This window comes from Oryctolagus cuniculus, chromosome 14 (assembly GCF_964237555.1).
Source record: "Oryctolagus cuniculus chromosome 14, mOryCun1.1, whole genome shotgun sequence".
NCBI classification, from domain to species: Eukaryota; Metazoa; Chordata; class Mammalia; order Lagomorpha; family Leporidae; genus Oryctolagus; species Oryctolagus cuniculus.
This window is the reverse complement of record NC_091445.1, coordinates 39,437,670-39,465,031: the sequence shown is the minus strand read 5'-3', so window position 1 is coordinate 39,465,031 and position 27,362 is coordinate 39,437,670. Positions and strand designations below refer to the sequence as shown.

Genomic DNA, 27,362 nt, shown 5'->3' with positions numbered 1-27,362 from the left:
AGATGTACCAGGAGTGAAATTGTTGGGTCATATGATAATTTTCTGTGCAATTTTTTTAGCACCCACTGTAATCTTTTCCGTATGCCTACATCATTTTATGTACTAAGCAACACTGTTTAAGGATTCCAGTTTCTCACATCAGTGGTGGTGGTTTGCTAATTTTTCTCCCTATTAAGATGGTTAGCTATCCTAAAGATGTGAGGTAGAGGGACATTTTATTTCCTTCTTTTGTCTTTGATATACCAATCCAACTTTGTAACTTCACAGTTCTCTGTTCTGCCTTAATTTTTTTATTCATTTATTTGGCTTATAGACCAATATGTTTGAATCAGTTTTGTGTAAGAAAGCACTGCAACTGGATGGTACCTTTAAGATCAGCTTTTCAGGGGTCAGTGCCTTGGTGCAATATGGGTGCTGGTTTGTGTCCCAGCTGCTCCTCTTCTGATCCAGCTCTCTGCTATGACCTGGGAAAGCAGTAGAAGATGGCCCAAGTCCTTGGACCCCTGCACCTTCATGGGAGGAGACCCTTGGCAAGACCCTGGCTCCTGGCTTAGGACCTGCCCAGCTCTGGCCATTGTGGCCATTTAGGGAGTGAACCATTGGGTGGAAGACCTTTCTCTTGGTCTCTCCCTCTCTGTCTTTCTCTAACTCTACCTCTCAAATAAATAAAAATCTTTAAAAAAATACCAACTTTTCATAATATAATTTGTCTCCTCAAATCACTTGAACCTTTTAATTTATCCTAGACCTATCAGGTATTAGCAAAAATTTTTCGCTTCTGAGTAAGCACAGAACACATGAGTATTACAATAATATTTAAGGCAGAATCTTTGCTCATAGTTTCTACTGAATCATCCAACATTTTATATTCATCTTTCTGTTAGTGGAAGTATAAGAGCCAGACGATATTGTATATATTTTAGAATGTAATTAAATATCTTGTTAACCCTCAGATTATAGGGCTCTTTGAGAAACAGGCCTGCCAAATAAAGAGTAAATGCAAGTCACCCATTATTTTACATGGCTGTTGCCTTGGGTATCAAGATTCGTGCAGGCTTTGGGGTTGTGGCATAGGGCAGTTGTAGTGCAGGGATGGGATGACAGATCTTTTTAAACATCTTCAGCTTATCTCTATTACAGCATTTGTGGCCATAAATATTTAGTTAATTATGTGTCTCATTCTTTTACATGGTGAATTCATTGAGGGCAAGGACCAGACTTTGTCTTATTTGACTTGGTATCACTATATCCATAATACTTCAGTATTTAGAAAACACTGCATAAATGTTAACACGTTGAAGAAAGAAATTAGAGGAAAAAAGCGGCATAGTGGAGAGCATAGAAACATGAAATGACAGCCAGTAGGAAGATAAGCCTTAGAAAATTTGTTGACTGTTTATATTTGTCACAGACCTTTCAAAAACCTTAACTGTTTTAGATTTGCTGAGTTGTGAATTGATGAATTTTTTTACTTTTTTTTGTTTTTTTTATTTGACAGGTAGATTTATAGACAGAGAGAGAGACAGAGAGAAAGGTCTTTTCTTCCGTTGGTTCACTCCCCAAATGGCCGCTATGGCCAGCACTGTGCCAATCCGAAGCCAGGAGCCAGGAGCTTCTTCCAGGTCTCCCATGCGGGTGCAGGGGCCCAAGTACTTGGGCCATCTTCTGCTGCTATCCCAGGGCACAGCAGAGAGCTGGACTGGAAGAGGAGCAACCGGGAGTAGAACCTGGGACTAGATCCTGGCGCCCATATGGGATGTCGGTGCTGCAGGCATAGGATTAATCTAGTGAGCCAAGGTGCTGGCCCCTTACTTTTTTTAATATTTAATTTATTGATTTGAGAGGTAAAGTTGCAGACGGTGAGAGGGAGAGACAGAGAAAAAGGTCTTCCATCTCCTGATTCACTCCCCAAATGATCTTAGTGGCCAGAACTGGGCAGATCCAAAGCCAGGAGCCAGGAGCTTCCTCTGGGTCTCCTATGTGGGTGCAGGGGCCACTGCTTTCTCAGGCCATAGCAGAGCTGCATTGGAAGTGGAGCAGCCGGGACTAGAACCAGCACCCATATGGGATTCTGGCACCACAGGCAGAGACTCAGCCCACTATGACACAGTGCCAGTCCCTATGAATTTTTTTAATCATGTATGAATGAATTATTTCTTCATTTTAATAGTTTGTTTTACTTATGTGGGAAATGAAGTTTTGTTTTGCTGTTAGCAGTGCAAGAATGAAATAATAAAATTTTATTTTGACAGCTTGAGATTACTGTGAATGTTCCAGACATAGAATGCATAGCAGTTGTTGAAGATCAGCTCTCAAACACAGATGTGACTGCTCAGGAAACGAAACAAGAAGAAAATTTGAATGCATCATCATTTGTAAGCATTCATTTTTATATGTTTTGCTTTTTATTCCTTCTTTAATTTCAAATGCCTAGAGGTTTATTTTGATAGTGTTAGGTTTACAAATACTTTTTTAAGCAAATGTCTTTTTATTTCCTTTTATTTTTTTTAAAAATTTATTAATATAAAGAAGACAGATTTTATGCATTTCGTAGATATAGTTCCAGGAAGACAACCTCACTTCCTTCATTCCCGTGTTGTCCTCCAGTAACTCTTCCTCCCTCCCCTCTCTTCATCAGTATGTGCAAAGACATAATTTTAATCCACTCTATATTCACAGGCTTAATTTTCCACTAATAATATTCAACAAGTAAAAGGTAGGAAGACCACAGTTCCACAGGAGTATAAAAAGGGCTAAAAACGACAGTTATATCCCAAAGTGACTATTTTATTCCTATACTCTTTTATTTTTTGTATTCTCTATTAACTGCCACATATCAAAGAAAACATGTTTGTCTTTTTGAGACTGGCTTATTTCACTAAGCATAATTGTTTCTAGTTGCATCCATTTTATTGCAAATGCGGAGTTTCCCAATGTTTTCCTCTAGTAATTTGATGGTATCAGGTTGTATATTCAGATCCTTGATCTATTTTAAGTTGATTTTTTTAAAGATTTATTTATTTATTTGAAAGGCAGAGCTACAAAGAGGCACAGAGGGAGAGACAGAGAGAGAGAGGGAAAAAGAGAGAGAGAGAGGGAGGGAGGGAGGTCTTCCATCCATTGGTTCACTCCCCTGATGGCCGCAATGGCTGGAGCTGTGCCGATCCGAAGCCAGGAGCCAGGAGCTTCTTCCAGATCTCCCACAAGGGTGCAGGGGCCCAAGCACTTGGGCCATCTTCTGCTGCTATCCCAGGCCATAACAGAGAGCTGGATTGGAAGAGGAGCAGAGGGGACTAGAACCAGCGCCCATATGGAATGCTGGTGCTTCAGGCCAGGACTTTAACCTGCTGTGCCATAGCACTGGCCCCCATAAACCAGCTCTTCATTTCACTGATCTTTTGTATCTTTTTTTTTTTTAGTTTAAATTTTGTTTATTTCTTCTCTAATTTTAATTTCTTTCCACCTACTGATGTTGGGTTTGGTTTTTCGTTGTTTTTCCAGGCTCTTGGGTTACACTGATAGTTCATTTATTTGATGCTTTTCTAATTTCTTGATGTAGGCAGTAATTGCTATAAACTTCCCTCTTTATACTGCTTTTAATGTATCCCATAAGTTTTGATACATTATGTTATCATCTTCATTTGTTTTAGGAATTTTTTGATTTCCCTTTGCTTTCTTTTGTGACCCACTGTTCATTCAGAACCATATATGTCATGCAGTCTCCATGTGTTTTCATATTTTTTAGAATTCCTTAAGTTGTTAATTCCCAACTTCATTCAGAAAAGATACATGATATAATTTCAGTTTTGTTGAATTTGCTGAAACTTGCTTTGTGGCCTATAGTGTATGGTATAATAAAGAGAAAGTTCCATGAACTGATGAAAAAAATATGTATTTTGTAATTGTGGGATGAAATGTTCTGTAGATATCAGTTAGGTCCATTTGGTCCATAGGGTAGATTAGCTCTGTTGTTTCTTTGCTGCTGATTGATCTGTCGATTGATGAAAGCAGGATGTTGAGGTCCGCCACTGTTATTGTATTGGAGTCAGTTTCTCCCCTTATTTCCATTAAATATGTTTTAAATAGGCAGGCACCCTGGTATTGGGTGCATATACATTTACTGTAGTCATATCTTCCTGTTGAATTGATCCCTCCATCATTACATAATGCCCTTCTTTGTCTCTTAACAGTTTTTTGTCAAGTCTGTTTTGTTTGATGTTACAATGGCTACCCCTGCTCATTTTTGCTTTCTTTTAGCATAGACTATCCTTTTCTATCCTTTGACTTTCAGTGAATTTAGGCCATTTACATTCAAGGTTACTATAGGTAAGTAACTATTGGCCCTGCCATCTTTCTATAAATATTCCTATTTTGCTTTGGATTTCCTTTGTAATTTTACTAGGAGATTTTCTGCCTTCACTTTATTTTATAATAATGGTTATTATTCTCTATTTCTGGTGTAATATCATCCTTAAGAATCATTAGTAAGGCAGGACAAATGATGACAAATGGTGGGTATTTCACCTTCATTTATAAATGAGAGCTTTGCTGGGTACAATATTCTGGGTTGATGGTTTCTTTCTTTTAGGACTTGGGCTGTGTCTCTCCATTCTCTCTTAGCCTGTAGGGTTTCTGATAAGAAATCAGCTGGTAGTCTAATTGGGATCCTCTGAAGGTAATCTGGCATTTCTCTTGTGTACATCTTAGAATCTTTTCCTATGTTTTACTGTTGAAGATTTGACTATTATGTGTTGTTGTGAAGAACTTTTCTGATCATGTCTATTAGGGGTTCTGGTGTGCTTTCTGTACTGGACTGTCCCCCCCCACCACCTTTTTTTTAAGATTTTTATTTATTTATTTGACAGGTAGAGTTGCAGACAGTGAAAAGAGAGACACAGAAAGAAAGGTCTTCCTTCTGTTGGTTTACTCCCCAAATGGCCGCTATGGCCGGAGCTATGCTAATCCAAAGCCAGGAGCCAGGTGCTTTTTCTTGGTCTCCCATGCGGGTCCAGGGGCCCAAGCATCTGGGCCATCCTCCACTGCCTTCCCAGGCCACAGCAGAGAGCTGGACTGGAAGAGGAGTAGCGGGGACTAGAACCCAGCGCCCATATGGGATGCTGGTGCCACAGGCATAGGATCAACTAGTGCGCCCCTGGACTGTCCCTTTGTTTCTCCAAATTAGGGAAGTTTTCTGCTATTTGCTAAATAAGCCTTCTAATATATTTTCTCTTTCCACACCTTCAGGAACTCCTAAGACATGTATGTTTGGTTATTTTATAGTAGCCCATAAATCTTGAACACTATTTCCAGTTTTTCAAATTTTTTTCCTTCCTTTTTTTTTGTCTGAGGTATTTCCAAGGATTTGTCTTCTACTTTTGTCTTCTTTCTTCTGCCTTACCAAATCTGTTGAAACTTTCCTGTGTGTTTTATATTTTACATATTGAATTTTTCATTTCTAATATTTCAGTTCGATTTCTCTTCAGTATTTCTATCTCTTGGCAGAATTTTTCATTCATGTCATTTATGGATTTCTTTATCTCCTGAATTTGTTCTGACATCGTCTTGATCACATCAACAAAGACCCTATTTCCAATAAAGGGTTACAATCACATTATTGCAGATTAGGACTTCTTAATTTTCTGGGGGACACAGTTCAACCTACAGCATTTTCCAACTTTCATCCCGTGCCCTGGCTATAACCTCTAGTTGAATATTTAGAAGTGTTGAGAGTGGATAGTCTAATTCTGTTCCTCAGCTTACAGAGAGAGCATCCAGTCTTTCACCATTAAATATGATGTTAATTGTGGGGTTTTTTGTAGGTCTCCTCTCTCAGCTGGAGGAAAGTCCCTTCTGTTCCTAGTTTTTTGACAGTATTTTTGTCATGAAAGGGTGTGGGATATTTTTGGTTGCTTTTTTTTGTTAAAGATTTATTTATTCACTTGAAAGAGTTATAGAGAGGCAGAGAGAGAGATAGGTGTGTGTGGGGGGGGGGGGGTTCTTCCATCCGCTGGTTTATTTCCCAGGAGCCAGGAGCTTCCTCTGGGTCTCCCACATGGGTGCAGGGACTCAAGGACTTAGGCTATCTTCCAGTGCTTTCCCAGGCCATAGCGGAGAGCTGCATCGGAAGTGGAGCAGCCGGGACTAGAACCCATGCCCACATGAGATACTGGCACCACAGGTGGTGCCCCACTTGCTACACCACAGTACTGGCCCCAGTTTTAAATATTTTATTTATTTATTTGAATGACAGAGTGACAAAGAGAGGGAGAGACAGAAAGAGAACTTACATTCACTAGTTCACCAGCAAAATGGCTGAAGTGCCCAGGGCTGGGCTAGACCAAAGCCAGGAGCCAGGAACTCCACTTGGGTATCTCGCATGGACAGCAGGGTCCCATATATTTGGACTGTCTTCTGCACCTTCCCAGGAGCATTAGCAGGAAGATGGATTGGAAATGGAATAGCCAGGCATGAACTGGTTCCCATACAGGATGCCAGTGTTGCAGGCAGCAATTTAACCTACTGCGCCAGAGTGCTAGTCCCAGAATAGATGTTTCTTCATTTGCTTTTTGGCCTTAGAACTATTTCTGGAGACTTTATTTTTTATTTATTTTTTAAAGATTTATTTATTTTACTTGAAAGTCAGAGTTATACAGAGAGAGAAGGAGATGCAGAGAGAGAGAGAGAGAGGTCTTCCATCCACTGGTTCACTGCCCAATTGGCCACAATGGCTGGAGCTGCGCTGTTCCGAAGCCAGGAGCCAGGAGCTTCTTCTGGGTCTCCCACGCGGGTGCAGGGGCCTAAGGGTTTGAGCCATTTTCTGCTTTCCCAGGCTATAGCAGAGAGCTGGATAGGAAGTGGAACAGCCGGGACTCGAACCAGTGCCCATATGGGATGCTGGCACTGCAGGCGGTGGCTTTACTTGCTGCACTACAGTGCTGGCCCCAAGACTTTAAATAATGTTGTGGATTCTTTAAAAAATTTTTTTGAAAGGTATCTCCATCCAATGGTTCACTCCTGAAATGCCATTAATAGCTAAAGCTGGACAAAGCCAAAGCCATGTGCCTGGAACTCAGTTCAGGTCTCCCATGTAGGTGGCAGGGACCCAACTACTCAAGCCATCATTTGCTGCTTCCCAGGATGTGCATTAGCAGGAAGCTGGAATTGGAAGCAGATCTAGGATCTGGACCCAGACACTCCAGTATGGGATGTGAGCGTTCCAAGAAGCAGTTTTTATTTCCAGGTTTTTGTTTTTGTTTCTTGAATTAATATCACCAATTTCATTGGAACATTGGTCAGCAGATCTCCTTACATTGTCTCTAGACTTTTGTTTTTTTTTTTTTTTTTTTTTTTTAAGATATATTTATTTGAAAGTCAGGGTTACAAAGAGAGAAGGAGAGAGATCTTTCATCCACTGGTTCACTCCCTAAGTGGCTGCAGTGGCCAAGGCCAGGTTAGGCAAATCCAGGAGCTTCATCTGTGTTTCCCAGGTGAGTGGAGGAGGCGCACACACTTGGGCCATCTTCTGCTGCTTTTCCCAGTCCATTAGCAGGCAGCTGGATTGGAAGTGGAACAATGGGGAATATGAACTGACACCCTTATGGGATGTTGATGTCACAGGCGACGGCTTTACCTGCTATGCCATAGCTCTGGCCCCAAGTCCTGGAACTTCTAAATTTATTAAATGAAGTTGCAAGTTTAAGTAATAGTATAAGGAAATTGCAGGACTCTTCAGACCTTGGTTTTCATTGGGTAAGAAACTGGCAATCAATCTGACTAGAGTTGAAGGATTTTGTTTTATGAGAAGAGGTAAAATAGGGAATTAGATATACATAGGAGTTAAAAATGTGCATGTAATAAAAGAAAAAGGTAAAATCAGGAATGAAATGAAGAATTTGGTTTCCAAGTTGTGTTATTTGAGAAATTTTATGAATAATTATAAACTAGGGGGAAAATGTGCCCACTGTGGTTACTAAAAGACTAGAAAGACAGTAAAATGTGCTGATTATTTAATGTTTATTTATTTTCATCTACTTGAAAAGCAGACAGAGAGACAGAGAGATCTTCTGCCTGCTGATTTATTCCTGAAATGCACTCAACATCTGGCCAGGCCAAACCCAGGAGCCAAAAACTCCATCTGGTTCTTGGATATGGGTGGCAGGGTCCTAAGTACTTGGGCTATCATTAGTTGCTTTCTGAGGCACAATGGCAAGGAGCTAGATTACAAATGGATTAGCCAGTGCTTGAACTGGCACAGCAATATGGGATGTGGGGATCCCAGATGGCAGCTTAACTTACTGGGCCAAAGCGCCTGCCTCAAGTATTGTACTTTTTGAGAAACGGAGCGTGTGTTTGGAAAATACTAAGATGGTGTTTATCTTTTCCCCTCTTAGGAAATGACCACCAGTGTACATACCCAAGATGAACCAGGTAACTATTAACAAGGAAATGTCTAGTTAACACTAGCTCAAAGATTTAGTAATGGTGATAGTAAGTGTGTCAGTTTGCTAGAAAGTTGGACAAAATATTCTGTTTTTGAATACATTATCTCTATGAAAAAACTTGGATTTTTGACATGTTACTTTAGAAGGCAAGTTAAAAGTGAAGTTTTTTAAAATTTAAATTTATTTGAAAGATTGGAAAAGACAGAGAGGGGTCTTCCATCTACTGATATACTTTCCATATACCCTCATCAGTCAAGGCTGAATCAGGATGAAACCAGGAGCCAGGAATGCAATCCAGTTCTCACAAGAGGGTGGCTGGAGCCCAGATACTTGAGTCATCACTGCTTCCTGCTAGTGTGTGCATTAGCAGGAAGCTGGAATTTGGAGTGGAGCTGGTACTAAAAGCCAAGCATTCCAGTATGGAATGTGGACATCCCAAGCTATGTCTTAACACTGTGCCAAGTGCCTGCCCCACAGTTAAATGTTTACTACAGAAAGGCTTGTTGAGCATTTATTTCTTCTGGGTCTACCAAGATAAGGGTATTTTCTTAGAAATAAATGCCAACAATTCTTTATTTGTAGTATTTAACCTGACAATGCACTGTCCTAATAAGGAAATAATGGAACAGCAGAAACTGTTACTAGAAGATAGATACCTGAATTAAGAACCTTTTTTTTTTTTTTTTAAGATTTTATTTATCTGAGAGGCAGAGTTACAGACAGAGGGAGAGACAGACAGAAAGCTCTTCCATCTGTTGGTTCACTTCCCAAATGGCTGCAGTGGCTGGAGCTGGGCCTATCCTAAGTAGGAGCCAGGAGCTTCTTCTGGGTCTCCCAAGCGGGTGCAGGGGCCCAAGCAGTTGGGCCATCTTCCACTGTTTTCCCAGGCCATAAGCATAGAGCTGGATTGGAAGAGAAGCAGCTGGGACACGAACCAATGCCCGTATAGGATGCTGGTGCCACTGGCAGAAACTTATCTTATCTTACTATGTCACAGCACCGGCCCCTAAAAATGTTTTTTAAGTAAACTAATTTCTCAATTGATCCTTCTGTCTAAATGTTCTTATATTTCCTCACAAGGTACCAACGATGGAAGTGCTGAAGCAGCCATAGCTTTACTTACAATGGGGGACTTAGTATTGCAGTCAGAGGTCAATACTGAACAGGATGATGGTAAGAATGAAAGATAATTCCTACCCAAAAATCTCTTAAAATATGGCTTTTACGAAGTTATACCCACACTGAGTAATAAACCTTTCATATTTGAAGTGTTTAAAAGCATTTTGTTGTTTTTCCAAAAGAGGCAGTATTTGTGCATTGATCCATCCAGTGTTTTATTTAGCTCCTTAATGTGTATTGGCAGCCATCTGATTTATTAAGAATAAACAGTAGTGGGCCCTGTGCTTCTATGGGTATAACATCATTGGTTAACTGAGCTCAGTGAGTACTTTGTGAAACAGAGGACTTGCTGCTTGGGTTTTTTTCACAGTTAGATGCCAGACACAGTCTGGAGGGGCAGTGACAGTGAGGCAATTTAAACTGTGGACAGGCCAGAAGATATGCCAACCAGACTTAGAGAAAAGATTAAGCTGAACTTAGAAGCTATGGGCTTTCCTGTCTCAGTATCTTTAATTAAATTTCATGGATAATTATGCTATTCTATTTCTCATAATAATTTTGATTGATAATGACTGGTGCCATTCATTTTAGATGTTAGTCTTTTAGCTTTATAACCATATATGGAAAGTGTGATTTGCAATCTCTACATTTAGGGCTGCTTTCTGAGAGGCAGGGAGTTGTGGTGGAGGCTGTAACAAATCTTTAGAACATAAAATACAGGTTTAAAAAAAAGTCATTAATGAATGCAGTCCTGTCTTGAAATCTATTTAGAGTTATGTTGTTGCTGAAAGTAGCAGAATGATTCAGTTTTACTGATATAATATCATTTAGTTTCCAGTCTGTAAGAATTAAGCCTCATAAAAGGTCATGAAATAAATATATTATAAATTTAAATATCGAGCTGAAAAGAGTAAACATTATTTGGACATCTGTTTATACTAATCAGTTGTAATTTTCTTTCCTTTTATTTTTTCTCCCAGTAGGTGTATGTGTACTTACTGATGTTGATTCAAAGAGTGAAAGCCATGTTCCTTTCAGCCCAGATAATGTACATTTCAAAATCGTTCATGAATGTCAGGAGCTTTCTTCACCTGTCATCAATACAACTCCTGAATCATTTGAAGAAAACAAGATTGAATTGGAGGAACAAAGCACTAGAGAAGAAATTGGTTTAGTGGAAAAAGTAAAGGAGAATACAACACCAGCCAGGTTTATTTTAATATCTAACTATTAAATGCAGTTAAACCCACCATCAGTTAGTAGCTTTGAGTAATGCTTTTTAAATGTAAAATAGGTAATTAGGATTTCTTATCCTTTTCAGTAAGGTCTGACTGATTTTTATTTTAATTGTTTAATAGTTTGTCTATTTTTATATAGCACTGTGTATTGCAGGGATGGGGAATCTTTTTTTCTGCCAACGATCATTTGGATATTTATAACCTCATTCATGGGCCATACAGAACTATCAGTTTTGGGGGCTGGTGACAGCAGGTTAAACGCCTGCTGTGATGCCTGCATCCCATGTGAGTGCGGATTCCAGTCCTCGCTGCCTTGCTTCCAATCTAGTTCCCTGCTAACACGCCTGGGAAAGCAGCAGAAAATAGTTCAGTTGCTTGGTGCCTTGAACTCATGTCGGGGACCCTGAAGGAATTCCAGGCTCCTGGCTTCTGCCTTGCCCAGCCCTGGCTATAGCAGCTTTCTGGAGAGTGAACTAGCAGATGGAAGATCTTTTTTTCTCTTTCTATTTCTGTTTCTCTATGTCTCTCTAATCCTGCCTTTCAAGTAAATAATCTTAAAACAAAAAAAATTATTTGGGTCCAGCATTTTGGCATAGTGAGTTAAACTACCGCTTGTGACACTGGCAACCCCTATGGAGGCCGTTTGAGACCCAGCTCTCCACTTCTAATCCGGCTCTCTGCTAATGCTCCTGGGAAAGCAGTAGAAGATGGCCCAGGTGCTTGGGCCCCTGCACCCATGTGGGAGAACCAGAGGAGGCTCTGGACTCCTGGTTTTGGCCTGGCACAGCCCCTGTCATTGTGAACATTTGGGTAATGAACCACTGGATGGAAGATATCTCTCTTTTTCTGTCTCTCTATCCCTCTCTCTTTGAACTCTACCTTTTAAATACATAAAAAAGAAATTTTAAAAAAATTACCAGGGGCCAGCGCTGTAGTACAGTGAGTTAAGCCATGTCCTGCGGGTCCCATATGGGTGTGGGTTGAGTTCTGGCTGCTCCACATCTGATTCAGCTCCCTGCTAATGCACCTGGGAAAGCAGTGGAAGGTGGCCCAGGCCCCTGCACCCATGTGGGAGACACAGAAGCTCCTGGCTCCTGGCTTTGACCTGGCAGCCTTGGCTGTTGCAGCCATTTGGGGAGTAAGCCAACGGGTGGAAGATCTCCCTTCTCTCTCTCTGTGTAACTCTACCTTTCAAATAGATAAATCCATATTTCTTTAAAATTACAAACTTAAAAAAATTATCCTGCTATAGCTGTGTCAAATCTTGAGTTGCCAAAATCCTGCAGTTGCCAGACTGATTTCGTGAGCCTAATGTGTCCTACACGCCAGAGGTTGCCCAGCCCTGAATTGTATTGTGTGTCTTTGACACTTTAATGAAACAGAAATCTAATGTTAATGTAAGTGTTGTTTTACAGACATAGTCCAGATTCCTTTTTCAAGTAGTAAAGGAACTACTTTAACATTTTAGCATTAAGAAATGAATATTTGCAGACAATGTGACCTTGACAGGTGACACCTTAATGGTATAAGAGCTAAAAAAGTGCTAGACAAGAATGTATCAATGTGAAGGAGCAAGGGAATTCTTATATGGTGGCTTAGTGTCTCTTCCTGTTTTTTTTTTTTGTTTGTTTGTTTGTTTTTTGTTTTTTTTTTTGTATCTAGCAATACATCATCTAAAGTCACCAGTAATTTGAGAATGAGAAGAAGATTTGTCAAACCTAAACCCAATCTTGGGAAAGTTTTACGGACCAGCAGATTTCATGTTCTTGAGGAAGTTCCCAGTTTGTGTGTCACCCAGGAGGAAAAAGCAGAGATTCCAAGACGTAAGTTTTATTGTTCTCTTTACAAATTACAGAATGACTTTGACACCAGGAACTGTGTTAGCTTTTCAGTGTAATATTTAGATGTTACAAGTGGCTTATTTTTTGAACTTACAAAAAGGTAAAATGGGGGCCAGTGTTGTGGCACAGTAGTTAAGGTGCCACCTGTGACAGTGGTATCCCATCTGGATGCTGGTTCAAGTCCCAGCTGCTCCACTTCCAGTTCAGCTAGCTGCCTGCTAATGCATGTGGGAAAACAGCAGAAGATGACCTAAGTGCTTGGGCTCTTGCACCCACAAGGGAGACCTGAATGAAGCTCCTGAATCCAGCCATTTGGGGAGTGAAGCAGCAGACAAAGATCTCTGTCTCCCTTTTTCTCTATGAACTCTGCCTTTAAAATAAATAAATAAATCTTTAAAAAGCAAACAAAATGGCCAGCGCCGGCCGCGGCTCAATAGGCTAATCCTCCGCCTGCGGCACCAGCACCCCGGGTTCTAGTCCCTGTCAGGGTGCCAGATTCTGTCCCGGTTGCTCCTCTTCCAGTCCAGCTCTCTGCTGTGGTCAGGGAGTGCAGTGGAGGATGGCCTCAAGTGCTTGGGCCCTGCACCCACATGGGAGACCAGGAGAAGCACCTGGCTCCTGCCTTCGGATCAGCGCGGTGCACCGGCCACAGCGGCCATTGGAGGGTGAACCAACAGCAAAAGGAAGACCTTTCTCTCTGTCTCTCTCTCACTGTCCACTCTGCCTGTCAAAAAAAAAAAAAAAAAAAAAAAAAAAAACCAAAAAAAAACAACAACCAAAAAACAAAAAAGGTAACATGACTGAAGAAATAAATATCCATAAATGCAATAACTGGTTTCAGTAATTAGAACCATTTCGCATCATTTGATCAGTCTTTTCTGGGTGTGTACATGTGTGTGTACTTGTGCGTATTCATGAATATCTCATACAAAGGTATATATGGAAAACATGGCCAGAGATACCATTTGCCTGAAGGGCATGAAATTAAAAACAGAATTCTCAGCTTCCTACTCCCATTTTTACTGGTAAACTGCTGTTAACCAGTCCTTTTAAAAAATTCTGTAATTTTTTTGTTTGGAAGGCAAAGAGATAGAGACAGAAATCTCCCCCCAGCTGCCTGATTCCCCAAATGTCCACATCAGTAAGGGCTGGGCAAGGCCAAGACCAGGATCCCAGAACTTAGTCCAGATCTTCCATCTGGGTGTCAAGAACCCAACCTCTTCGTCTTCCTTTTTTTTAAAAGAGTTATTATCTTTATTTGAAAGAGTTACAGAGAGAGATTCTTCCATCTGCTGGTTTACTCCCTAAAGGACCACAATGGCCAAGCCTGTGCCAGACCGATGCCAGGAGCTTCTTCCAGCTTTCCCACATGGGAGTTGGGAGCCCAAACACTTTGGCCATCTTCTGCTGCTTTTCTCAGTCCTTTAGCAGGCAGCTGGATCAGAAGTGGAACAGCCAGGACTCAAACTCACGCTTATATAGGATGCTGGCATTGCCTGCGACAGCTCTACTCACTATGCTGTGATGCCAGCCTCTGACCCAACTTCTTGAATCATTAAAAATAATGGTTTTATAAGTATATATCAAGGAGAGTGCAGTTTTAGAAGATTTATTTATTTATTTGAAAAAGTTACAAAGAAACAGAGAGCTTCCATCCACTAGTTCACAATGACGATATATTCTTGAAAATATTTAGAGAACGAACAGCTGTCTGGTGTTCTTATGATACAGATGATAAATGCATGAAGTCATACCATTCCACAATGTATATGTACTTCAGAACTTCATGTTATATACAATAAAAACAATGTTAAGTTTTTAAAAATTAGAGGCCAGCATTGTGGCCCAGTGGGTTAACCTGCTACTTGGAATGCATTCATCCCATATCAGAGTGCCCCTTTGAGTCCTGGTGGCCCCTCTTCCCGTCCACCTCCCTGTAAAAGCAGAAGAAAGTATTTTTGCTCTTGCCACCCTGTGGGCGACCTGGACTGAATTCCTGGCTCCTAACTTCAGCCTGGCCCAACCCAGCCATTGTGGCCATTTGGAGAGTAAACCATTAGATAGAAGATCTCTTCTCCCGCCCTCTCTCATTCTCCTTCTATCACTCTGACTTTCAAATAAATAAATAAATTTTTTTAAAAAATTGTATTTTGGGCCAGCACTGCAGCTCACTAGGCTAATCCTCCACCTGCGGCGCCAGTACTCTGGGTTCACTAGAAGGGTTGGGGTGCTGGTTCTGTCCCGGTTGGTCCTCATCCAGTCCAGCTCTCTGCTGTGGCCTGGGAAAGCAGTGGAGGATGGCCCAAGTGCTTGGGCCCTGCACCCGCACAGGAGACCAGGAGGAAGCACCTGGCCCCTGGCTTCGGATCGGTGCAGCGCGCCAGCCGTAGTGGCCATTTAGGGGGTGAACCAACGGAAGGAAGACCTTTCTCTATCTGTCTCTGTCTGTCTCTCTCTCACTGCCTAACTCTGTCAAAAAAAATATGGTATTTTGTTTACTCATTTATCTGTTCATGGGCATTCTGGATGTTCTAGCCTTTTGCTATAATGAATAATGCTGCTAAGATTATTGATGTATATGTTTTTGTGAGGATAGATCTTTTCATTTCTTTTAGGTTTATATCTAGAAGTAGAATTTCTGGGCCATGTAGTAATTCTATATTTTACCTTTTGAGGAACTGCCAAATTGTTTTCATGAGTGTGAGCATCATTTTATATTTTTATATATTTATTAGCAGTCTGCAAGTTTCAATTTCTGTGCCTCTGCCCCAACATTTGTTACCATTTGTCTTTTTGATTATAACTGTCTTGGTGTGAAGTGATGTTTCATTATGGTTTTGATTTGCATTTCCCTCCTGGCTAATGGTATTGTATATTTTTTCAGTGTTTGTGTATCTTTAAAAAAATGTTTGTTCAGATGTATGCTTTTTTTTAAATTGGGTTGTCTTTTTATTATTGATTTTTAAGAGTTTTTTATATATTAACACCTTTTTTTTGTTTTGTTTTGTTTTGTTTTGTTTTGTTTTTGACAGGCAGAGTGGATAGTGAGAAAGAGAGAGACAGAGAGAAAGGTTTTCCTTTGCCGTTGGTTCACCCTCCAATGGCCGCCACGGCCGGCGCGCTGCAGCCGGCACACCACACTGATCTGAAGACAGGAGCCAGGTGCTTCTCCTGGTCTCCCATGCGGGTGCAGGGCCCAAGCACTTGAGGCCATCCTCCACTGCACTTCCTGGCCACAGCAGAGAGCTGGCCTGGAAGAGGGGCAACCGGGAAAGAATCCAGTGCCCGACTGGGACTAGAACCTGTTGTGCCGGCGCCGCAAGGCGGAGGATTAGCCTATTGAGCTGCGGCACCGGCCTACCTTTTTGTTTTTAAAGCTCAACGTATTGAGGAAGTATCTCCCGTATGATCACAGAGCACCCTTTCATTTCTTAGTGACTTCATTATTTTTGTGCTGTATACATTGCCCCTTAGTCTCACTTCCTGTTCTACTTTCCCTCCTTGCCTAGAGCTCAACACCTTAGGGTGTTGATGGTAAGGGTAGAAATGGCGCTGTCAGCTCCAGGCTGCCTGGTGTACTGAATCCATGCCTAGAGGATCCGGGTAGTTAGCCTTATTTCCTGGTTTGGAGTTCCTGATGTCTGTGATCGCCTCTCATTGAGCAGCACTTTTGTGCATTGTGCATATGCAGTTAGGCCACAGTTAAGCTGCTTGAGCAGCCTCCCAGTGCTCTCAGTGGGTGGACTCACAGTGCCTTTTTCATACAGAAATCACTTGCTTCCTCTTGTGATATTATTCATTCCCGCATGGCCTCCTCCTGAGCCTTCTCCTCATGGGGAGCTAACCAGAGCTTATATGTTCCCACCTATCCCTCCTTTATGTATGTATTTCTCATTATAGCGCTATTACATAAAGCAGGATTACAGCTGCTGGGGCCGCCAGGACTGACATATGTGCAGCACAGGATTCACCAATAACATTGGCCAGGATCACACTTCTGCCTCATGAATAAGTTGATTTTTGGGTCAACAGAGGTTTGCGAGACTTAGCTATACTACTTTGAACTGTATCTTACATGTGTTTTATATTTAAGAAACAGAGGAAAATGCTCCCAGAGCAACAGAAGTGGAAGATAAAGGCTTTGGACCAGTTACAGGAGCAGAGAATGAGGAGCAGGGCAGATTGGAGTGCATACATGGTACCAATGAGACGAGTATTTCACAAGAAGCAAGCTTAACTCAAAGGTAAAAGAGGGAAGAGATTCTGGGTTTTGGTTTATATTCTGTTTTAGCTATTGCTGTTTGATGATAAAAGGAATTTTGTTGCTTTATGTATACTTAAAAACTTTTGAAAAACTATTGAATTATGTTATTGTTGATGTGCTTAGCTCGAGATAAATTCTCCAGCTGTTTGCTTCATTTCTGGTAAGTCACTACAACTTTCTTTCAGAGATGAAGAGGAAGAGGAGGGCTCGGAAACCGTGCTGATGCCGTCAGTTGCTCCGCTTGTTCCCCCCGAGCCAGTGGCCTGCACACTCGCTCTCGGTGAGAGCTCTGTTGACGAGCCCCTGAGACAGGAGTCTGAGGGAGGCAGTGTGCTCGCCCTTCACGTGCCGCAGGTGACGGATGCCAGCTATAACGGGGTAGTAGGGGCCTTGCCCTACTTCAAAACAGTCAAGTTTAAGTGACGTACAATAAACTTCACGCTTTTTCGTGTACAGTTCTGCAAGTTTTTGCAAATATATACATCATGTAACTAATACATGAATGGTTCCATCACCCCTCAAATTCCCTGCTATTTGTATAGTTACTTCTCTCCCTACCTCTACAACTGCTAATACTTTTTCTTTCTCGTTAGTTTACTTTAGTGTTTTGTTTTATTATTTCTTATTTTTTTAAAAATTATTTTTTTGAAAGTGAGAGTTAGACACACACACACACACACACTGAGAGAGAGAGAGAGAGAGAGAAAGAGAGAGAGAGAGAGAGAAAGTTCTTCCATCTGATGGTTCACTCCCCAATTGGCTGCAGTGGCTGGAGCTGAGCCAGCCAGGAGCCAGGAGCCGCTTCTGGGTCTCCTACGTGGGTGCAGGGGCCCAAGGACTTGGGCCATCTGCTGCTGCTTTCCCAGGCCACAGCAGAGAGCTGGATGGGAAGTGGAGCAGCCAGGACTAGAACCAGCGCCCACATGGGATGCCAGCGCTTAAGGCCAGTGTGTTAATCCGCTGCACCACAGCACTGGCCCCTGTTTTATTTTAAGATGTAGGTATTTATTTGAAAGGTACAGCAACAGAGAGGAGAGACAATTTTTGCATCCTGTGGTTCACTCTCCAGATGGCTAAAACAGCCAGGTCAAAGCCAGCAGCCAGGAACTCCATCCTGGTCTTCCATTTGGGTGACAGAGACCAAGTACTTGGACCATCATCTGCTGCCTACCCAGGCATATTAGCAGGGAGCTGGATGAAAAGCAGAGCAGTCGGGACTCTGACCAGCACCTTGGTATGGGATGCTGGTGTTGCAAGCAGTGGCTTAACCTGCTGTGCCACAACGTTGCCTGCTTTCCTTGTAGTTCTAACTTCTCCAGAATATACTGTTGTACAGAATTGTAATGAAGCATGGTTCCCGTGTTGGAGCCTAGGATAAAACAGCTAATACTCTTGTAAAATATTTGGAAAAGGACAAAAGGAAGGATTTTTTTTCTAAGATTTATTTTATTTATTGAAAAGGTGGAGTTAGAGGGAGAGACAGAGAGAGATGTTTTCCATCCATTGGTTCACTCCCCAGATGGCCACAATGACCAGGTTGGGCCAGGACTGGGCCAGGCCAAAGCTAGGAACTTCCATGTCTCCCATGTAGGTGTATGGGCCAAAGCACTTGGGCTATCCACTGCTTTACCCAGGGCATTAGCAGGAAGCTGGATTGGTAATGGAGCAGCTGGGACACGAGATGGTGCCCATTTGGGATGCAGGTGTTGCAGGAGGCAAGTTTACCTGCTATGCCACAGTGCCAGCCCTAAAGGAAGTGTTTTATACGTAGAGAACAAATTTCTTGCCTGTAACCGGGGCATATGATGAGTTCATTCATAGAGCAAGTCTTAGTTGAGCTGTTACTAGTACATGTGTATACCATGTGAGATACCAAGGATACAGATCTTTGGGAACAGATGAATAGATGCGTGGTTAAGTTCAGTTTGATAGGTACTGTGCACAAGACTCCCAGGAGTTGTCATCAACCCAGTCCAGTAAATTGGACATCTGGGCATGGGCTCCATGCGTGATTTTTTTTTTTAAAGCTCCCCAGGTGGGAGAAGTCTTGTTATTGAAGAAAAAGTATAAACTAACCAGTTAAAGGGCCAGAACATGTGTGAAATAGCATGAAATGTTCAGGGATTATAATTACAAGTGGAATGTAAATGAAGAAAGTGGTTAGCAGTAAAGCCAAAAAGGTACCTTATAGACAGATCATAAGAAGATTTTTAAAGACTAGCTAAGGAGTTTCAGTATATCCAAAGTTACAAAATCCTCAACTCTCAACTTTTTTAGTTTTATTTTGAAATAATTTTTATTTATTCATTTGTGAGAAGTGTGCACATGCATGAGGGAACTCCCATCCCCTAGTTCACTCTCCAAATGCCTGAAATATTCCTAGAGGAGATCTTAGTTTAGGTCTCCCATGTGGATGGCAGGAGTGCATTCCCCCTCCCCCTGTTACCATCACCACTGCCTTCCAGGGTATGCATTAGCAGTAATTGGAGTCAGGAGCCAGAAGCAGTCATGAAACCCAGGCACTCTGATATATGCCAACTAGCAGCTTAACTGTCTGCTGCTGGAGTAATTTCAAACCTAGAGAAAAGTTACAAGAATCTGACGAAGACCTTTCCATTCCCTTTACTTGGATTCATTCATTGTTAACATTTTGCCTCATTTGTTTGCTTTCTGTCTTGTTCTCCATCTCTATAGGCAGAAAGATACTTTTTAAAACTGAACCATTTGAAAGAAAGCTACAAATATAAGCCTTTACTCCAAATATTCCATCTTTTATGGACATTTTCTTTTCTTTCTTTTTTTTTTAAGATTTATTTATTTTTTTTTATTTGAAAGACACAGTTCAGAGAGGCAGAGGCAGGGAGAGGGGGGAGAAAGAGAGATAGTGAGAGAGATCTTCCTTCTGCTGGTTCACTCCCCAAATGACCACAATGGCTAGAGCTAGGCCAAGCCAGAGCCAAGAGCCAGGAGCTTATTCCAAGTCTCCCAGGTGGGTGCAGGGGCCTAAGTACTTGGGCCTTGCTGCTCTCCCAGGCGTGTTAGCAGGGAGCTGGATCAGAAGTGGAACAGCCAGTATTTGAACTGGCACCTGTATGGGATGCTAGCACTGCAGGTGGCAGCTTTACTCTTTACGCCATAGCACTGGCCCCTGGACATTTTCTTGCAGAGATGTGATAATACTGTGTCACACTCAGTATTATTTAAGATTGACTCAATAGTATTGTATAATGCATAATATACAGTTCCCATTCAAATTTCCCCAGTTGTCCTAGTGATGTCCAGGATGGATTTTTTTTTTTTTAAAGATTTTTTTTTTAACTGAGAGGTAGAGTTACAGACAAGGAGAGACAGACAGAAAGGTCTTCCATCCTCTGGTTCACTCCCCAAAGTGGTTCGAACTGGGCTGATCTGGAGCCAGGAGCTCCCTCCAGATCTCTAATGCAGTTGCAGGTTTCCAGCACTTGGGCGATCTTCCACTGTTTTCCCAGGCCATAACTAGAGAGCTGTTTTGGAGGAGCAGCCAGGACTTGAACTGCTGCTCATATGGGATGCTAGCACCGCAGTCAGTAGTTTAGCCTACTGTGCCACAGCATTGGCCCAATTACTGACATTGTTGATTGAACCAGTGACTGGTGTGATGGGAGTAGAGAGAAGGTTAAGGGATTTGGCTCTCTCTGTCCTGTTGCTTTGAAAATCATTTCATATTATACAAGAATTCTTTATTTGAGTGAATCAGAAGTTTATTGGCATAGCTAAACATTTCATAACACTTGAACAATTGTACATGGTTTAATAAAGTGGTGAGTTTTAAGATTTTGTTCTTTTACTTGAGAGGCAAGAGAGAAAAGTGAGCTTCTAACCATTGGTTTACTTCCTGAATGCCTGTAATGGCTGGGCCAGGGCCAGGGCCAGGGCCAGAGTCAGAGCCAGGAGCCAGGAGCCAGGAGCCTAATTACTTGAGCCGTCACCACTGCCTCCCATGGTCTGCATTGATGGGAAGCCGGAATCAGGAGCCAGAGCCTGCAATCAAAACCAGACACTCTGATGTGGAATATGAGCATCTTAACTGCTAGGCTAAATGCCTGCTCCAGCTGTTGAATTTTGAAAGAATTCTTCTGTGGTGTCACATTTTCAGGAAAACTTTTTAAAAATTAGACCTGGCTAACCTCAACCTTCATTTTAATTTTTTATGACAGTGTATACCAACTAGTATTCCAGAAGTCCAACAAGAGAATGTAATCAATCCTCAGGATTTAACAGGTATGACAAGTGTCAGAGCTGGATAGTATGATTTTTATGCCTCATGTAACTATGGAAAAGCACAGAACAGTATTTTTTTTAAGTTATATGGTAGCCTTAAATGAGGAAAAAAACTTCAAGTACTTTGTGTTTATCAATTTTGTTGTTTAGCATAAATTATCTACATGATAGATCAGATTTATTCTTAAAGAGTTATTTGTTTATTTGAAATGCAGAGTGACACACATGCATGGGGAAGAGGGGTATCTTTGGTTCACTCCAGAAATGACCACAAGTCAAGGCTCTGCCAGGCAAAGCCAGGAGCCCGTAACTCGTGAGGGGCAGGGGCCCAAGTGCTTGGCCATTGCATGCTGCCTTCGCAAGCACATTCGCAGGAGCTGGATCAGAACAGCCAGGGTGCAAACTGGCACTTTGATACGGGACGCCAGCCTTGCGAGTGGTGGCTTAACTTGGTGCATCACAACACTGACCCAGTATCGTTGTTATTCTTTATGAAGTTACTTGGTAAGGGGTGATGATATGTGATTTAGTTTTTTATTTTGATGGTAAATTGTCATGAAACTACCTTTTCAGAGATGAAATAAATGATTTTGTGTTATTTCATGGTTCACCTTTCTATTACTAACTTCTCAACTTTTTTAGTCATCCACGAAGAAGGAGAAGACGAACAAGCATTCATTCTAACTCTGGTGGAAATCCCAACTAACACAGCTGAAGAATTTACTGACGCCACTGCCCAATTAATGCCTGCCCCTTTGTTGCCAGCACCCATATTGGTGAAGTCAGTGAACACTGAAGAAAAAGGTGATAAGAGGTAATGAATGAGCTAAATTGTTTTGCTAGGAGAAAAGGCGCTTTGTGAATGGAATAGTATCAGTTGAACAAGCTGTTCACGAACATTATTTGTAATTGTTGTGGAATCTTAATTAGTAATTATATGGTAACAGAAAAGACATTTAATGTGGTTGATTTTATACCTGATAAAGATCCCATTTAAAGTATAATACTTAGAATTTGAAACTTGTTTTATATCTTAAGTTATTTTGAAAGCTAAAAAAATTTGGTAGTCTGGATACTTGTTAAAAGTAAACATATATATACAAAACTGAAATAAATGTTAACACAAAGTTGCAAAAAATGATAGAGAAGTAACATTTTTGTATATTCCTGATACTTGTATTTTAACTCCCTATTGTAGACATGTTACATTATATTTTAACCACTATTGTCTATAACACTTTATTGTCTATTAAGTACCATTAGAAATTGAAGCTTTTTATATTAGGCAGGGATTTTAGATTTTAGTTTAACTCTACAGAGATGGAAAGCATTATATACCTCAGATTTAACTCAGTATTGTAGAAGTTAGGTGAATGGAAATATGAATGGAACTTGAAACTAGTATTTTTATGGCTGTGACCATCTATATAATTAATTAGGAGGTTTTTTTTTCATTGTAATAGTTATCTTCGTTCTTACTAAGTAGCTTCTAATTCACTGTTTGAATATGTTTTTATTTTCTATGCAGTGTAAATTTACCAGTAACATCATTTATTAAAGATGACATGTATTTATCAGATTTTGGAAGAAATGATTCTAAAAAGCCTCCTGCTAATTTGGATCTTATATCTAGGAAAAGATTTCATTGCAGCCTTGATGAGAGTGACCAGGTTCCTCCTGCCAAAAAGAGTTCACTCGCGTCAGGAGATGATTGTCAAGAATACACCTCTGAGGTAAGAGAGAATCAGTTAGAAAATAACATGATCTTACTGCAGCAGCTCTTGCTTCTGTTTTTTCCTTTACTCTCTTTAAACTTTTAGACATATATAAAGATAGTTCTTATACTTTAATTCATAAATAATCCAGGAGTAGTAGGCATTTGGTTCAGTGGCTAAGTCACTGCTTGGGACAGCTCCATTGAATCAGAATGCCTGGATTGAGTCTCACCTACTCTCTTTCTGGTCTAGTTTTCTGCTAATGTGCCTGCTGGAAGGCAGCAGATGATGATTCAAGTATTTGGGTCCCTGCCACCCATATGAGAGACCTGGATGAAGCTCCAGGCCCCTGACTTCAGTCTGGCCCAGTCCTAGCTGTTGTGGAAATTTGGGGAGTGAACCAGCAAATGGAAGATCTCTCTCTCTCTCTCTCTCTCTCTGTCTCTCTGCCTTTAGACTAGAATAGAACAAAATAACATAGAATAATTTAGAATAATAATTCCAACCCAAATGGAATGAATATAATTGCTTTAAAGTAAATAATCTAGGTAAAACTGGTCTTAGGTTATAGTTTTTGACTAGTTCTAGTTGAAAATTAGTGGACATTAATCAAGAACCTCATATCCATCTCTGTGACCTTGGCTATACTACTTAATAGCTATGGTATCTTGGATATGATACTTCACCTCTCTGTAAACTTTCCTGATATTTAAACATAGTAATAATCATAATGCTTAAAGTTCTCTTTTGTCCTTAGGAATAAAACCAGAGCCTCTAGTGCCCTTTATAGTTGGCTCGTTTCTGTCTCTAGTCTGATTTTTGTGCTAGTCTCTTCCCCACTTTTTAGCTTCTCTCCATCCCTTGAATGCACTGTGTAACTCTTCCAAGTTTCCAGGGCATTTAATTTGTTGTCCCTTCTGTACAAAACATTTCCTTGCAAAGCATACCAGGCTCCTTTAGCTTAGTCATCACTGCCTTAGGGACATCTGACCAGACCACGCGTACTGGTGGCTTCTTGTTACTCTTTCTAGTACTCATCATAATTTGTAACTGCACTTTCTGAAATTTGTGAAACAGTTGATTTGGAATCTATATTCTCAAGGGAATTATTGAAGACCAATAGTTCTTGGATGATAGCGGATACAGAGGCAGTGTACTTTGATTTATCTGGTAGATAAAAATGGTATCCTATGGGCTGGCATGGTGGAGGAGCAGGTTAAGCCTCCATTTGCAATGCTGGCATCCCATATGAGTCCATCTGCTCCACTTCTGTCCAACTCCCTGCTAATGTGTCTGGAAAAGCAGTAGAAGATGGCCCAAGTACTCAGGCCCCTGCTACCTACGTGGAAGACTCAGATGAAGCTCCTAGCTTTGACCTGGCCCAGCCCAGGTTATTGCAGATATTTGGGGAGTGAACCAGCAGATGGAAGATCTCTGTCTCTGTCTCTTTTCTCTCTCTTCCCCTCTCTATAACTCTGCCTTTCAAATAAATAAAAATAAAATCTTAAAAAAAAAAAAAAAAAAGATATCCCAGGGGTCAGCATTATGGTACAGTGGGTTAAACTGCTGCCTGCAACACTGGCATCCTGTGTGAGCAACATTTTGAGTCCTAGCTGCTCTACTTTCAATCTAGCTTCCTGCTAATGTGCCTGGAAAAGCAGTGGAAATGGCCCAAATGCTTGGGCTCCTGCCCCTCACATGGGAGACCTGGAAAGGAGGCTTCACCTCGCCCAGTCTTGGCTTTAGTGAACATTTGAGGAGTGGACCAGCAGATGGACGATCTCTCTTTCTCTGTGTCTACCTCTCTCTCTCTAACTCTGCCTTTCAAATAAATAAGTAAATCTTTTCTTAATAAAATGGTATCCCAGAAGGGCTGGCATTGTTTTATATCAGATTAAGCTGCCACTTGAGAGGAAAAATTGAAGACTGATAATTCTTGGATGATGGCAGATTTATCTGGTGGATAAAAAGTAGAATCTCATGGGTTGGCATCGTGGTACAGCAGGTTAAGCTGCTGCCTATGATGCTGGCATCCCATGTGAGTGCTAGTTCAAGTCCCATCTGGCATCCCATATCAGAGTGCCAGTTGGAATCCCAGCTGCCCCATTTTCTGTCCAGCTCCTGCTAATGTGGTTGGGAAAACAGCAGATGATGGCACAAGTACCTGGGCTCACGCCAACCACATGAGAGACTCAAATGGAGTTCCAGGCTCCTGGCATCAGCCTGGCCCAGCCCTGGCCATTGCAACCATTTGGGAGTGCACCAGCAGATGGAAGATCTCTGCCTTTCAAATAAATACATGTCTTAAAATAATAATAATAATAATAATAATAATAATAATAATAAATGGTATCCCAGAGTAGTTGTGATTTCTCATGTTGTGGCCGATATTGAACATCTTTTCATATGCTTAAAAGCCATTTTTGTATCCTTTTCTTTGAAATGAGTTTTATATTCTTTACCCACTTTCAACTGGGTTGATTTTTTTTCTTATAGGTTTAGAAGCACTTTCTATTCGGTGTCTGTGATAAACTACACCTATTTTTTTTTCTTAGTTTGTCATTTATATTTTGACTGTGTTTATTATTTTTTCCTAAAATTTTTTTTGCGTAGCCTTTTATTTTAAGCATTTATTTGAAAGGCAGAAGAACAGAGAGGCAGACTGAGAGATACAGAGAGCTCATCTTTCTGCTTGTTCACTCCCCAAATACCTGCAACAGCTGCGGTTGGGCCAGACTGAAGCCAGGTGCCATTAACAGGAATTCAGTGTAGATCTCCAACATGGGTGACAGGGTCCCAACTACTTGAGCCATCCCAGGCTGCCCCCTAAGTTGTGTATTAACAAGAAGCGAGAAGGCCGGCGCCACAGCTCATTAGGCTAATCCTCCGCCTTGCGGCACCGGCACACCGGGTTCTAGTCCCGGTCGGGGCGCCGGATTCTGTCCTGGTTGCCCCTCTTCCAGGCCAGCTCTCTGCTATGGCCAGGGAGTGCAGTGGAGGATGGCCCAAGTGTTTGGGCCCTGCACCCCATGGGAGACCAGGAGAAGTACCTGGCTCCTGCCATTGGATCAGCGCAGTGCGCTGGCCATTGGAGGGTGAACCAACGGCAAAAAGGAAGACCTTTCTCTCTGTCTGTCTCTCTCACTGTCCACTCTGCCTGTCAAAAAAAAAAAAAAAGAAAGCGAGAATCAGGAGGGGAGCCCAGGCACTCCAGTATGCAGATGAGGGGCTCCCAAGCAGCATCTTAACCACCACCAAATGCCCACACCTGTTTATCTTTTTAATATGAATATTGTCTAGCCTAATGTATCCCCATGTACCTCTTAGCCAATTTTAACAATTTGTTAGCATTCCCAGGAGACATTGTTTTGCTTTGTTTTAAAAGTATGTGTAGGGCCGGCACCGTGACTCAATAGGCTAATCCTCCGCCTTGTGGCGCCGGCACACCAGATTCTAGTCCCGGTCGGGGCACCAGATTCTGTCCCGGTTGCCCCTGTTCCAGTCCAGCTCTCTGCTGTGGCCCGGGAGTGCAGTGGAGGATGGCCCAAGTGCTTGGGCCCTGCACCCGCATGGGAGACCAGGATAAACACCTGGCTCCTGCCTTCGGATCAGCGTGGTGCGCTGGCCGCAGCGCACCAGCCGCAGCGGCCATTGGAGGGTGAACCAACGGAAAAGGAAGACCTTTTTCTCTCTCTCTCACTGTCCACTCTGCCTGTCAAAAAAAAAAAAAAAAAAAAAAAAAGTATGTTCAATAATAGCATGGCAGAAAGCATAGTGCATAACTTAAATCCAAAACTAAATTTAAATCTAAAACCAGATTATACTGTGCTGTTTAAAAAAAATAGATGTACATTGGTACAGCTATTTAAGAAAAGTATAGTATCTGTTGGGCTTATTTGTGGTTTCTATTTTCTAAACTTTCTTTTTTAAAAAATTTTTATTGTTTTATTTGAGAAGCAGAGAGAGAGCAACAGACAGACCCGCAGAAAGTTCCCATCTGCTGGTACACTCCCCAGATGTCTGCGATGGCCACCCTGGGCTGAGGCAATGGCCAGGAACCGGAACCAGGAACCTCAATCCAGATCTCTTACATGGGTAGCATGAACCCAATTACTTGAGCCATCATCCTAGCCTCCCATGGTCTGTGTTGGTTGGAAGCTAGTCAGGAGCTGAGGCTAGGAACTGAACCCAGCCACTCTGATATGGAACACTCTGATATCTTAACCACTTGGCTAAACAACTGCTCCCTAAAACAGAATTGTTTGTACAAAATTCTGGAATGCATGCATACTGCATTTAGAGAGGCATGCACACATTTTTTTCATTTTCTGTCATCAACTTCATTAATCTTTTCATTTGTGGCTTTAGGGGATTACGTTATACACTGAAAGGTCTTCTTTGAGATTTAAAATAAAGTTTCTAGGGGCGGCGCTGTGGTGTAGCAGGTAAAGCTGCCACTTGCAGTGTCAGCATCCCATACAGGC

The 27,362-nt window shown here is 41.6% G+C and overlaps 1 protein-coding gene across 10 annotated transcripts in view; it reads left to right on the top strand.

Moving 5' to 3' along the window:
• BDP1 (BDP1 general transcription factor IIIB subunit) overlaps positions 1-27,362 on the top strand; it is a 107,235-nt gene that overhangs the window by 69,459 nt on the left and 10,414 nt on the right. For 2 of the 10 annotated variants that reach the window (XM_051833240.2, XM_051833244.2), the window contains 10 exons: positions 2,253-2,375; positions 8,391-8,427; positions 9,522-9,614; positions 10,541-10,769; positions 12,461-12,621; positions 16,733-16,883; positions 17,089-17,257; positions 21,100-21,163; positions 21,806-21,977; positions 22,692-22,896. In XM_051833240.2, coding sequence (XP_051689200.1) covers positions 2,253-2,375; positions 8,391-8,427; positions 9,522-9,614; positions 10,541-10,769; positions 12,461-12,621; positions 16,733-16,883; positions 17,089-17,257; positions 21,100-21,163; positions 21,806-21,977; positions 22,692-22,896 — 1,404 coding nt within the window. The remainder of the gene's footprint in view (positions 1-2,252; positions 2,376-8,390; positions 8,428-9,521; positions 9,615-10,540; positions 10,770-12,460; positions 12,622-16,732; positions 16,884-17,088; positions 17,258-21,099; positions 21,164-21,805; positions 21,978-22,691; positions 22,897-27,362) is intronic. The other 8 variants (XR_007914355.2, XM_070056571.1, XM_070056568.1 and 5 more) reach the window with 8 other exon arrangements.